This window comes from Panicum virgatum, chromosome 1K, assembly GCF_016808335.1.
Source record: "Panicum virgatum strain AP13 chromosome 1K, P.virgatum_v5, whole genome shotgun sequence".
In the NCBI taxonomy this organism is placed as follows: domain Eukaryota; kingdom Viridiplantae; phylum Streptophyta; class Magnoliopsida; order Poales; family Poaceae; genus Panicum; species Panicum virgatum.
In genome coordinates, this window is record NC_053136.1 from 30,071,132 (window position 1) to 30,083,127 (window position 11,996).

Genomic DNA, 11,996 nt, shown 5'->3' on the forward strand with positions numbered 1-11,996 from the left:
AGTGTAGTATTTCTATTCATGGCCTGCAAAAATACAACAGGGGGAAAGAATAATCAGAGAGCTTGTCGAGCATAATTGGAGGAAAGAAGTTGTATCAGGCTAGAGAACAGCTCAAGTGGTGTATGTATAGAAAACTGAAAAGCAACCCCACAATGAATGAACAACATTTTGCTGAATCTTATATTTTGGTGGTACTTCGCTTGTACAATACATTAAGCATTTTTGCTAGAAGTTGTAGGCATATCGTAATGAACTCAGAAGCAATTTAAAATATATGAGCAGGCAAGAATAATCAAAACCCACCCAACCTAATTCCTAGACTTTCATATGCTAGTAATCTAAACCAACAAGATACAATAGGCAATTTTTTAGAACCTCTTAAGCAAAGTTCTAAATAATTATGAGCAAATTAGAACATAGATGAAAGCATATTCAAAAGACCAGAAGGCATGAATTATCTGCATCATCGATTTGTGTGAGCCTAGTCTAAGACCAAGAACAAAATAAGTAGTAAATCAGTAGAAGAAGAGATGGTAGATCATTAGAATAAAAATTGATAACTCAGAACATAAAAGGCATAATTTGATAATCTTAAAAATGCTTGTAATTCCTATTTTGTGTACCTAATTTATGATTCATTTTCAGTGTTGTAGTCCTTACATTTTACTAAAAACGAGATCCATTTGTCTATAGTTTGAAGTCATATTTCCATGCAGATATAAACTGCCTATATTAGACTGAGAAAAATACACAACCAACATAAAATGTGTATTAGTTTTGCCAAATCTGAGTACCTCTCTGACACAAAAAAAAAATCATGTATTCAAACTCAAAAGAGCATAGATTACTTGGTTGCATCATTGGTTTGTGTGAGCGTGCTCCAAAACCAAGCGCTAAGCATGAACTAAATCAGTAGGAAGAAATGCCAGATTATAAGACCACAAAAATTGCAACCTAAGAACACGAAGTGTATAATTTGGCAATCTTGACACTACAAAAAATCTGTTGATCTATGACGTTTGCATTTCGTCACAAATCATTGAAAAACCGTCATAAAACAGTATCTATGACGATCTCAAATAACGTCATGTATTGAGCATCACAGATCACACCTCGTGACGTTCCTTAAATTTTCGTCATAGATTGCTCGATCCATGATGTTTTGAAATCGTCATGGTATGTCTCCGGGCCCCCGGAAACCCAGCCCAAGCCCGTTTTCTATGACGAAAATTAACGTCACGAACAGTATAATTTTCATCACAGATTCAATTGCCATGTCACACATTGATGACATGGAGGATGACGTGGCTGTTGACATGGTGATGACATGGATGGCAGTGATAACATGTAAATTGACGTGGACGGTGACATGGCTGCTGACATGGAAAGTTAGGCTAACGTGGCAATCGACGTGGCAGATGACGTGGCTGCTGACATCAGCTACACAGCCCATGAGTTGATGGGCTGAATTCAAAGTGGGCCACCAAGTTGGGCCTGATTTCAGGCCTAAATCAATTATCAGCTCACAAAATTTCAGCCCAATATTAATAATCAACTAATAAGATTTCAGCCCAAAATTATTAATCAAAACAAGATTAATCCAAAATTCACATCACAGCCATAATAACAAGATTTATCCAGAATTCACATGACAACTCAGCAAAACAATAACATTCCAAAATCCACATGCTCAACAAAAGATAGTTCCATTTGTCCAGAATCTAGAGTTCAAGCCATACAGTTTTCCAAGGCGTTTCAGCCTATTCGGCTGCACTTAATACCAGCCGCGCCTGGCTGATTGGCCCAAGCAGCACACCACGCAAGCAGGAGCAAGCCCAGCAGCACGCCTACGCAAGCAGAACTAGCCAGACAGCGCTGGCTTTTTAGCCAACCGAATGGGGCCAAAAATAACCAGCAACAACAAAATATAGTATTCATCAAGATAACTCCACAAAATATGAAGGCCACCCAAAAGCTACCAGATCAGACCACCATATGCTCAGCTTTGTCCATTTTGGCTTAGCAGCAGCTCAATTTTCTTCTCCAACTCAGCTTGCTTCTTCCGGTTCTCCTCTTGGTATTTGATCCTTGCTTGTTCTGTTCCCTGGACTTGATTTTTCAAACCATCCATTTCTTCACGCTGGTTCTTGACGATCGACTGAAGCTCAGAATTGGTTATTTTCTCCACCTCCAATTCTGCTTGAACATTTTGTAGTGTAGTCCTTCGCTTTGCAACCTGGTTGCCCACATTCCGAAGGAAGTGATTGGTTTTTGTGTTTTGATGAAGCACAGCACTGACAACTTGGGTTGCAGACTTGGGTTGTCCATCTTCTGTTGGTGCAGCCAACTGATTTTCCATTTGAGTCTAGCAAAGATGAAAGCAGCAAACAATAGAAAACTGGTTTATGATCACAAGATATTAGAAAATAAGCATATCTGAAAAGCACAATTAGATGTTGTCTTACAATAGCAGATTGTACAGTGGGCGTGTATCCTTTCTTTTTGTTGCTGTAGTGGCACATCTTAAACAAATCAACAGCATCAAGTTCTTTATCCTTGTACTCATCTTCTCTCTGCAAATAACATTTACATGGTGGTATACTTGGTCACACCTAGAACATTATTTTGAAGCAATATAGCAACAAATTGAAGAACAACAAGTAGACATTTATATTGGTGCAGCAAGAACTAATGGTCCTAGCATCTTATGGAACTAGAAATTTGTAAGCTTAGACATGACTAACTTTTTATATGAGATAGCAGCATAATAAATAAAGTGCATATTAAACTGACTTGGTACAGCAGCTATAAGTAGACATGACTTGGTACAGCAACTACAAGTAGACTTGGTACAGCAGCTATAAGTACACATGACTTGGTACAGCAGCTATATATGAGACAGCAGCATAATAAATAAAGTGCATATTAACATAGCTAACTTACCAATTTTTTTTCTACATAAACTGGGTAGCTACAGGAGCCAGTTGTTTGGTGGAATTTTACATCATCTCGATTCTCTTTGTTCTTTCGACTTGCCTCCTACATCAAAAGACAATACATGTAAGAAACGTGAAAGATTAGCATGTACAAGCATAGAGTCCTATTTTCTGGAAAATACCATTTTTTGGGGGGTCATCCATGAGTCCACAAGGTCAATCCACTGTTCATTACTCATCACTTTTGCAGGAGAAGTTTTCCTAACCAGATGTAGAGGAACAGAATCAAAGAAATCTTTTTTCAGCTTGTATCGCTGTTGGCGAACTGCAGATTGCATCATCTCCAAGCAACCCTTTCTGACTACTTCATTACTTGTGTCGATGTCAAACTTTGCCTATCCATATGTTCAAACATGTATAAGAAATTTTGCAACTAACACAAGGAATGAACAGCTTGCAATAAGAAATTACAGTAACTAAAATTCATTTCTAAAATCCAGCAGCTAAAAATGTACAGTCACATTTACATTTCCAGATTCTAGTGAAAAATAATTGTATAAGGTGCAATTACCATTTGCCCACATCTAGGAGTATAATGCCAATATAATTGTAGTCCAGAAAGGCAATTGCAATTAATTTAGGGCAAGGTACTTACACGTAGTCTTCCCAAAAACAGCTCAAACAGCGCAGGGTGCTTCTTGTATTCCTTCCAGTGCTTGAACACAGGAATATGATTCCTGACTGCAATGTTGCATTCAGTGGCATACATTGCAGCAATCTTAGGTTCCACGGGCCTTATATTCCCTTCAGTTATGACAACTGGCAGTTTGGCACCATGAGCTCGGGTCAACCTCTGGAGACCATGTCCCATATTTACTCCTCGGTCCCATGGCTCTTCTCCGTAATGTAAATGCACATAGAAGTTGCAATTAGTGAGATGGTCATTCATCAAACAAACCATTTGCAATCAGCAACCAAAGTAACAAGGAAATATGCTATATGGCAAATAAATGAACAAACGCTCACCTTCGGTGGTCATCTGGTCGTGTCCATCTGGATGGGTAATGCAATCAACTCCATCACCGGCAATGGTGTTGTCATCATGCTGGGTAGATCCATCTAAAAATTGCAGGCAGTAAGAATGCAATCAATTTGTGGATCAAATCTAATAGAATGATAGTAAAAAAAACAGCACCTTCATTCTCCCGGTTGGGGCTTCCATTATGACGTGGAATCGCATCGCCTCCATTGGTGATGTTGGTGCTGTCAGCTTGCTGACTAGGCCCGTCATCTTAAAAATATTGACAAGTCAGATTGCATTCATGTAATTCAAGCAAGAACAGTAATAAGAAACATGGTAACAGAAATTGCCTTCCAAAGCAGCACGGGTGCCATCATTAGGCTCGGATGGAGGTGGCACATGGATATTACTTGGTGTCAGATTTGTATCAGGTTGGGTGATGCTTGACTTTGACCTTGTAACTCTAGTAGGTGCTTGATCTGCAAAAACCCTCTTACGAGACCGAAACCTCACTCCAGGAAATACATTTGATCTTTCTTTGGAAGTTTGCTTGGGAGCCTTCTCCTTAGTTCCCTAGTACAATGTAATCATTGATTAGTGAACAGACTGGGGAGACTGATATATTGCATTAGGAAGAAAACAAGTTAAGGCTTAACAAGGTGGAGGAATGAGCACCTTAGCATTGTCATCACCAATCAAATCTCCTTGATTAGTATCATCCTGTGAAGGATCATACTCAGATCTAGAGTCTTCATTATCTCTATGCTTTGCATTTTTCTTGTTTACAGCAATGCCACTATTGTTTGGAAATATGCTGGAAAAACCAGAAACTCCAAGTTCCCGAAGCCTAGCACTGTTGGCCATACATTGTCGGAGGCGCTCTTGTTCATATGGATGTAGTGCATGTCCTTGGATAAAAGAAAACATGGACAACAGATTATTATTTTTGTAGCAGCAATACATGTGGAGACAAGAATTCAATTGGAATTCAAAAGTAAACAAGGACATGGTTGTTATCTGACCTCCATGTGGTCTCCTCTGTCCCTCCGTCGTCATCGGGCTAGGGTCCTTGGACATTTAATCCTTGCTGACATGATAAGAACATTTATAAACAAAGTATCAATGCACCAGTAAATTTAATTCAAAATTGAAATGCTTAGAAGTCATAAATAAATATTTATGTAAAACAGCAATATGAATCTAATTGAAATTAGCCATGTGTAAACCTTCTGAACATGTGTGCCTAAAGTTTTGTTCACAAATTTCTGTGCAGATTCCCCACAAATTCAAAATACACATATGCGAAAGACGAAACTAGCCATGAACTGGTTTATACTAGGAAATAGGAACAACCAAATTAGCATACGGAACTGCACGAACTGAACATGGGCTCAGATTAACAAGTATCAGTAAAGCAAACCCTACAATAATCAAGAACATATTCATCTAATCTTTTTGTACTGCACGAACACATGCATCTGATTGAGAAAATACCATAAGGCAAGAACATATGCATCTAATCTTTTTGTACTGCACGAACTGAATAATCAAACCCTAGAATAATCAAGACCACAAATGGAAGAATTTATTCATTAAGCCAAATAAATGTATTTGAATGTGGGAGAGACGTAATGTGCAAAAACAAAAAAAAATGTGCAAGGGAAAGAATCGAACCGGCACCAACTGTCCTCGAGCTTAAGAAGCTAAACTACTGGGCTACACAAGACATTTTGTAAGCTAGCCATCTGTAATTGTACTTCACCTAAAGCACCCAAATCCTTTCTCAGCCACCGAAAATAAGACGCAGGCGGACACGAATCCTTTCTCACCCAAATCCTTTCGCGCAGCCTCATCTTCTCCGCCAGTCGCCGCCTTATCCTCTCTCTCTCTCTGCGCCCCCCTCGTCGGCCCTCTCCGCTGCCGGATCGATGGAGCACCACTCGATTCGGCAGCTCCGCGACAAGTTTGGTCGGTTCTGCGCAGGCCCGGTTCTCCTCACCGAAGGCGGAGACGACCCCCTCGCCGCAGCTGGAGAACCCATCGCCGCAGGCGGAGAAGACCCCCTGGCCACAGGCGGAGACCCCCTCGCCACAGGAGGAGATGATCCCCTCACCGCAGGAGGAGATCCCCTCGCCGCAGGAGATGATCCCCTCGCCGCAGGAGGAGATGATCCCCTCGCCGCAGGAGGAGCCCCCCTCGCCGCAGGAGGAGACGATCCCCTCGCCGCAGGAGGAGATGATCCCCTCGCCGCAGGAGGAGCCCCCCTCGCCACAGGAGGAGACGATCCCATCGCCGCAGGAGGAGACGACCCCCTGGCCGCAGGCAGAGACGACCTGGAAGTTAGGTCCTCTTCTGCTATATCACTCAATTATGTCACTGAAATCTTGTGCCAATTTACGATGGGTACTTGCTGCAGGCCATTTGCATCTAGTGATGGGTACTTGTGTATTGTTTTCTCATTGGTGTTCCAATTCTCGTGTACCTGCAGACTAGGATTTAATCCTGAATGTATTAACTGAATCTGTTGCTTGTCATGTGATGCAGATCGTCCCGCTCTCCGGCGACAAGCCCTTCTTCACCATTGTCTTGTCTAAGGGCCATGTAGAGAAGCCTGCCTAGCTGATTTGTATAGAGGTAATTTTATTGTTCATTCATGCAGTTCACTCAACTGAATGCTGTTGCTTATTCTTGTGCTCAGGAGATCCCGAGACATCTCCACTCCCACCTGCCGGGCTCGCGCGTCCCAGCAGTGCTCCTGTTCGGCAACCAGTCATGGGCGGTGACCTACTGTGGTGAACTCAAGTGCAAGAAGCTCGGTCCGGGGTGGAGGGACTTTGTCGTCACCAACCGTCTGCGCATCGGGGACGCCTGCGTCTTCGAGCTCATCACGCCAGCTGCTGGAGGAACTGGGAGTGAGGGTGATGGGAAGGTGGTGTTCCGGGTGCAGGTGCTGCGCGGGGACTTGCCGGATGAGATCACCTCCAGGGGCGCCACCTCTGGATCCCATTGTCATCGTGGACAACTATGAACCGCACTCTGTTTAGCAGTAGCTAGTAGCTAGTAGGAGATGACAAATGGCTACAAGCTAGTAGCTAGTAGGAGATGAAAAATGGTTGCATGTTTGTTGTTTCGGACTCTGTGACTTGAAGGTTAATTTCATGAAATATATATTTGTGTATTATGCTGTCTGTCTGTCAAATTGTTCAAGCAGTAGAGATGCTGCCAAAAATTTGAGCAAACCAGCAATGCTGCTCAAATGGTATATGTTCCGAAATCTGATGAGATTAGACTGAAATCTGAAATACTGAAATTTGAAATATGTTCATTGAACTGAGCTGAAAAGGTTTATTGCCTCACTTGTGAATCTAGAGCTGAGCTGAAAAGGTTCATTGAACTGATAAATGATGCACATTTTTCTCCAAAGAGTTTTTTGAGATCTTCTTGTATATTAGACTTGAAAAGAAGAGTAAAGCCATTTCTCATTTGCCACCATTTAGCAGAACATCAAGATGGTACTGCCATTCTTGTGCATACAGAGAACATGATCACACTGAACTTGTCACTGTAACATTCAGCAGAACAGAAATAACATCTCTGCATTAATTCATCAAGTACATATATATTGTTCAGAGAACTGTTACAGAGCATTCAAATTAAGCCTGTGATATTTTAGAGAACTGGTACATGATCTCCAGATGCTGAAACATGATCCGAAAAAAAACTGGGAAAATCTGCAAGCTGAACGTGATGGAGTTTCAAATAAAAAAAGGTGTCACTAGGCAGCAATTTCAAAATGGGACCATTTCACCATCTCAAAACAGAACAAGCTGGTCACATTAATTAAAATAATCTTGTGCATACACAGAACATGATCTCAAATAGTCTTGTGCATAGAAATACGTGGTCATATTATTTAAAATTGTTCATACACTAGATAATTGCAAACTGAACAAGTAGCTATTCATCATCACTGTCAACCTCCAGTGCAGCACCTCCTTCATCATCGTCTTCGTCTTCGCCATCTATCTCATGCACTTCTCGGTTTCTTTCCATCACCAACCTAGAAATTTCAGCAGCTTCAAACCTAGCTCCTTGTTCATCATCTCTATTTAGAGGTGTATCACAAGTTTTGTCTGAAATTGGATGTCGTGTACCATCCTCTTCAAAGCACTCATTCTCTTGATATGCAGGAGAACTAAAGCTGCCGCCCTCAGTTTCTTTTACATTATAAAGATGCCTATGGTCAAATGTCTGGACAACGTGCCAATTCGCCCCCTCCTTAGTATCTGGCAAATAGAAAACCTTTTTAGCCTGAGTTGCCAAGATTAAAGAATCATCCTTGTACCATAGGTTTCCAATATTGATGCTTTTAAAAAAGCCATCATATTTAAGCCCAGTCCTCTTTCCATCCAATTTAAACCAATCACATTTAAACAGAACTACTGACCTCTCATCGCCAATATAGAGTAACTGAATTATCTCTTTCAAGATTCCAAAGAAATCAATGACCTGACCATTATGTTCACCTTGTACCATAACTCCACTATTCTGTGTTTTCTTGTTCTTGTCACGATCAACAGTGTTAAACCGCACACCATTCACAACGCATGAAGAGTATTTCTTGACTATAAAATCAGGACCACAAGCCAAGGAAAAGAGATCTTCATCTATCTCTTGATCAGTATTCCGCAACCTAAAGATCTGTCAAATGCATGAAACAAACATAGATCAAAATGTATACTACAAATTTGGCATTGAAATAAAAATAAACAATTTGAATGTAAATCAAACTAACATGGTTCCTGAACCAATTCTGAAATCCTTGTCCAATAATTCTTTCAATGTTAGGCACTCCTTCTCTATTTAGTTCATCTCTGAACATTCTGAAAAAATATAGCGTATGTTAAATATACATGAGTGTCAAACAAAAGTATATAGAATACAACAGTTAGAAGTTTAGAACTTACTCCACATATTGCTCAACTTGACTACAGTTTTGAAGCACATACCACACCATTCGATCAAAGCCATTCTCATCGTATACAAGTTCAGGTGCAGAAGTAAAATGAACTCCATGGCCAAAAACATCCACACCATAGTTCTCCTCATTACAAAAACCTATATTTCTTGGTTCCCGATTAAATCTTGTTTCAACACCTTCCATGTATTTAGAGCAAAATGTCAGGCATTCATCAGCAATATATGCCTCGGCAATTGAACTTTCTGGTCGTGCCCTATTCCTCACATAGCGCTTCAAAGTAAACAACCGTCTCTCAATTGGGTACATCCACCCATATTGCATAGGACCTCGGAGCAATGCCTCATCAGGTAAATGAACAGCTAGGTGCATCATCACATCAAAGAAAGCCAGGGGAAAAATTTTCTCAAGCTTCACCAAAATCATTGGGATCTCTTCCTTCATTTTAGCCAACACATCCTTGTTCAGGGTTTTGCTGCACAACTCTCTGAAAAACTTTCCTAACTCTGCTATTGCTTCAAAGATATCATTGTCCAAAAACCCTCTCATGGCAGCTGGTAAGATTCTTTGCAACAGAATATGACAGTCATGTGTTTTTAACCCTTGAACCTTGGTCCCATCAGCACTAACACATCTTGAAATGTTGGAAGCGAAACCATCTGGAAACTTTACCTCCCTTAAAAAATCACAAAATGCCTTCTTTTTTTCTTTGGACAAGGTATATCGAGCATTAGGCATCTCACATGAATCTCCATCCTCTTTAATTGCAGCTCCTCTTTAATTCCCAAATCTTTTAGATCGAGCCTAGCTTTAACAGTGTCCTTTGTCTTCCCTATTATGTTCAGAATTGTCCCAATCAAATTCTCACATATGTTTTTCTCAATATGCATGACATCAAGATTATGTCTCAGCTTCAATTTTTTCCAATATGGTAACTTCCATAAACTAACCATCCGCTGCCAAATGTTTGGCCCACGTACCCTGTCCAAGCCTGAACGCTTCCTTTTCCCACATTCCTGTTGCTGCCCAGGCCTAATATCTTTAACTTTCTCCAATTCAGCAAGCAACTCATCTATAGAGAATTTACCTGGTGCCTCACTGCTTTCATGAAGTCCAGCATACTCATTGTTTCTCCGCAAATGATGTCCCTTTGGAAGGAAACGAAAGTGCCCAACATACCCAATTTTGCTCCTAAGGCCATATGACAGAGGGTGCTTGTCACAATGAATACATGCAAAATATCCTTTTGTGGTACGGCCAGAAAGAGTGCTCAAAGCTGGATAATCATGGATGCACCACAAAACTGCAGCACGAAGTTTAAATGTTTTCCGAGTAATAGCATCATATGTACGGACTCCATTCCAAAGCTCAAGTAAATCATCTATAAGAGGCTCAAGAAATAAATCAAAATCCTTCCCGGGGCATGTAGGACCTGGAATAAGCAGAGTCATCATGAAATTTGACTCCTGCATGCATGCCCAAGGAGGAAGGTTATATGGCACAACAAATACAGGCCACATGCTGTATTTTGTGTTCTTCTCTGAAAAGGGATTGAAACCATCAGTAGCAAGTCCAAGTCTAAGGTTTCTTGCATCATCTGCAAAATCTGGATATTCTCGGTCAAAATCCTGCCATGCCTCACCATCAGCTGGGTGGCTCATTTCCTTCTCACTGGGTTGCCGCTTCAACTTGTGCCATTGAGCTTGTTCTGATGCTTCTTTGGTTGCAAACATCCTTTTCAGCCTCGGTACCAATGGAAAATGACGCAACACTTTCACTGGAATCTTCTTCCTTTCTGGGTCTTTCCACCTAGAGAGACTACAAACGGGGCAATTGTCAAACTTGGCAAATTCTTTCCTGAACAGCACACAATTGTTCTGGCACACATGTATGGATTCATACCCAAGACCTAATTCCTTTAAAATGCTCTTTGCTTCATTATATGATTTTGGAAGGGTATTGTATTCTGGGAATGCTTCAGCCAATAGCTTCAATATTGCAGTAAAAGCAGAATTGCTTATCCTGTATAGTGACTTCATATGAAGCAGCTTTACCACAAACGAGAACCTCGAAAATTTGGTACAACCGGGATAGAGCATACACTTTGCCTCTTTCATGGCAATTCTAAAAAATGTGTCTTGCTCACAAGATTCTGTATCACCGTCCTCATTTTCTCCAACCTCTCTATCTTCCTGTGCTGCAGCAGTATGTAGGTCTCCTAAAAATGCTTCCAAAGGATCAATATCATTGCTGTCCTCCTCTGTCACACCTATTCCATCTGTGGACCAATTATGACTACAATGCACAATACCAGTAGGAACATGCTCAATAACTTCCACATTTAAATACTCTCCGTGATGAATCCATCGAGTATAGCTATTGTCCATGCCATTCATTAGTATGTGTTTCTTCACAAGAGCCTGAGCTAGGTACTTCTGATTAAGACATCTACTGCAGGGGCATAGAATTTCAACATTGTCACTGAATTTCCCTTTAACAAAGCTCATAAATTGTTTGACACCATCCATGTATTCTGGAGAAAATAATTTACCACGCACCCAACTTTGATCCATCTAGACAAGCATTACATAAAAAAAATCCCAATTAACAAATCTGCTTGAATCCATAAGCTACTATCAACACAGCCAAGAAAAAAAATTGATATACCTTTGGATGCCGGCTGGTGCTCACGCGAGGAAGAAGGGAAAAGACGAGACGGGTGCCCACCAATCGATGATTCCAGCGTGTCCAAGCTATTGAGCGCCGCCGTGCCGGAGGGGACGAGCCATGGCGGCGAGCTGCGCCGAAGGGGAGGAGACGCAGCGGAGGGCCTCCCCGGAGGGGAGGAGCCACGGAGGGGAGGGCGCGCCGGAGGGGAAGAGCCGCGGAGAGGAGGCCGCGGAGAGGAGGCCACGCCGGAGGGGAGGAGCCTTGGCGGCGGCGCCGGTCTCGCGCAGTATGCAGCGGCGGCGCAGGTGCCGCGGGATGCAGCGGCCGGACTCGCGGGATGACTCACGGGATGTCACTTTTTCATTTGCCTGTTATGCAACAACACTACAAA

General features: G+C 41.7%; 3 protein-coding genes across 3 annotated transcripts; all 3 read right to left on the reverse strand.

Moving 5' to 3' along the window:
- Window positions 1-1,969: 1,969 nt before the first annotated feature.
- On the reverse strand, window positions 1,970-4,227 carry LOC120654420. The gene is made up of 7 exons (XM_039931948.1): window positions 4,132-4,227; window positions 3,963-4,041; window positions 3,592-3,833; window positions 3,119-3,331; window positions 2,944-3,039; window positions 2,466-2,555; window positions 1,970-2,365 (listed from the first exon to the last, which is right to left on the reverse strand). Exons 1-7 carry the CDS (start codon window positions 4,225-4,227, stop codon window positions 2,000-2,002), a joined length of 1,182 nt encoding a protein of 393 aa, XP_039787882.1. The 3' UTR covers window positions 1,970-1,999.
- Window positions 4,228-8,085: 3,858 nt separating this feature from the next.
- Window positions 8,086-9,196, reverse strand: LOC120653751. Its single transcript, XM_039931430.1, has 4 exons — window positions 8,925-9,196; window positions 8,753-8,840; window positions 8,405-8,658; window positions 8,086-8,243 (listed from the first exon to the last, which is right to left on the reverse strand). The coding sequence occupies exons 1-4, from the start codon at window positions 9,119-9,121 to the stop codon at window positions 8,237-8,239; spliced, it is 546 nt and encodes a 181-aa protein (XP_039787364.1). The 5' UTR covers window positions 9,122-9,196; the 3' UTR covers window positions 8,086-8,236.
- Window positions 9,197-9,612: 416 nt separating this feature from the next.
- On the reverse strand, window positions 9,613-11,463 carry LOC120654427. Its single transcript, XM_039931961.1, has one exon. It carries the CDS (start codon window positions 11,461-11,463, stop codon window positions 9,613-9,615), a length of 1,851 nt encoding a protein of 616 aa, XP_039787895.1.
- Between the last annotated feature and the right edge of the window lie 533 nt (window positions 11,464-11,996).

What these genes read in the sequence shown, in the direction of transcription:
- LOC120653751 (XM_039931430.1), bottom strand. Translation starts at nt 9,121, where the DNA reads ATGGAAGGTGTTGAAACAAGATTTAATCGGGAACCAAGAAATATAGGT. An exon ending in CAAGTTGAGCAATATGTGGA is followed by an intron (nt 8,841 to 8,924) that starts GTAAGTTCTAAA and finishes ATATTTTTTCAG; the next exon opens with AATGTTCAGAGATGAACTAA. An exon ending in AGAATTGGTTCAGGAACCAT is followed by an intron (nt 8,659 to 8,752) that starts GTTAGTTTGATT and finishes TGCATTTGACAG; the next exon opens with ATCTTTAGGTTGCGGAATAC.
- LOC120654420 (XM_039931948.1), bottom strand. Translation starts at nt 4,227, where the DNA reads ATGACGGGCCTAGTCAGCAAGCTGACAGCACCAACATCACCAATGGAG. An exon ending in CCCCAACCGGGAGAATGAAG is followed by an intron (nt 4,042 to 4,131) that starts GTGCTGTTTTTT and finishes GGATCTACCCAG; the next exon opens with CATGATGACAACACCATTGC. An exon ending in TTTATGTAGAAAAAAAATTG is followed by an intron (nt 2,556 to 2,943) that starts GTAAGTTAGCTA and finishes GATGAGTACAAG; the next exon opens with GATAAAGAACTTGATGCTGT.
- LOC120654427 (XM_039931961.1), bottom strand. Translation starts at nt 11,463, where the DNA reads ATGGATGGTGTCAAACAATTTATGAGCTTTGTTAAAGGGAAATTCAGT.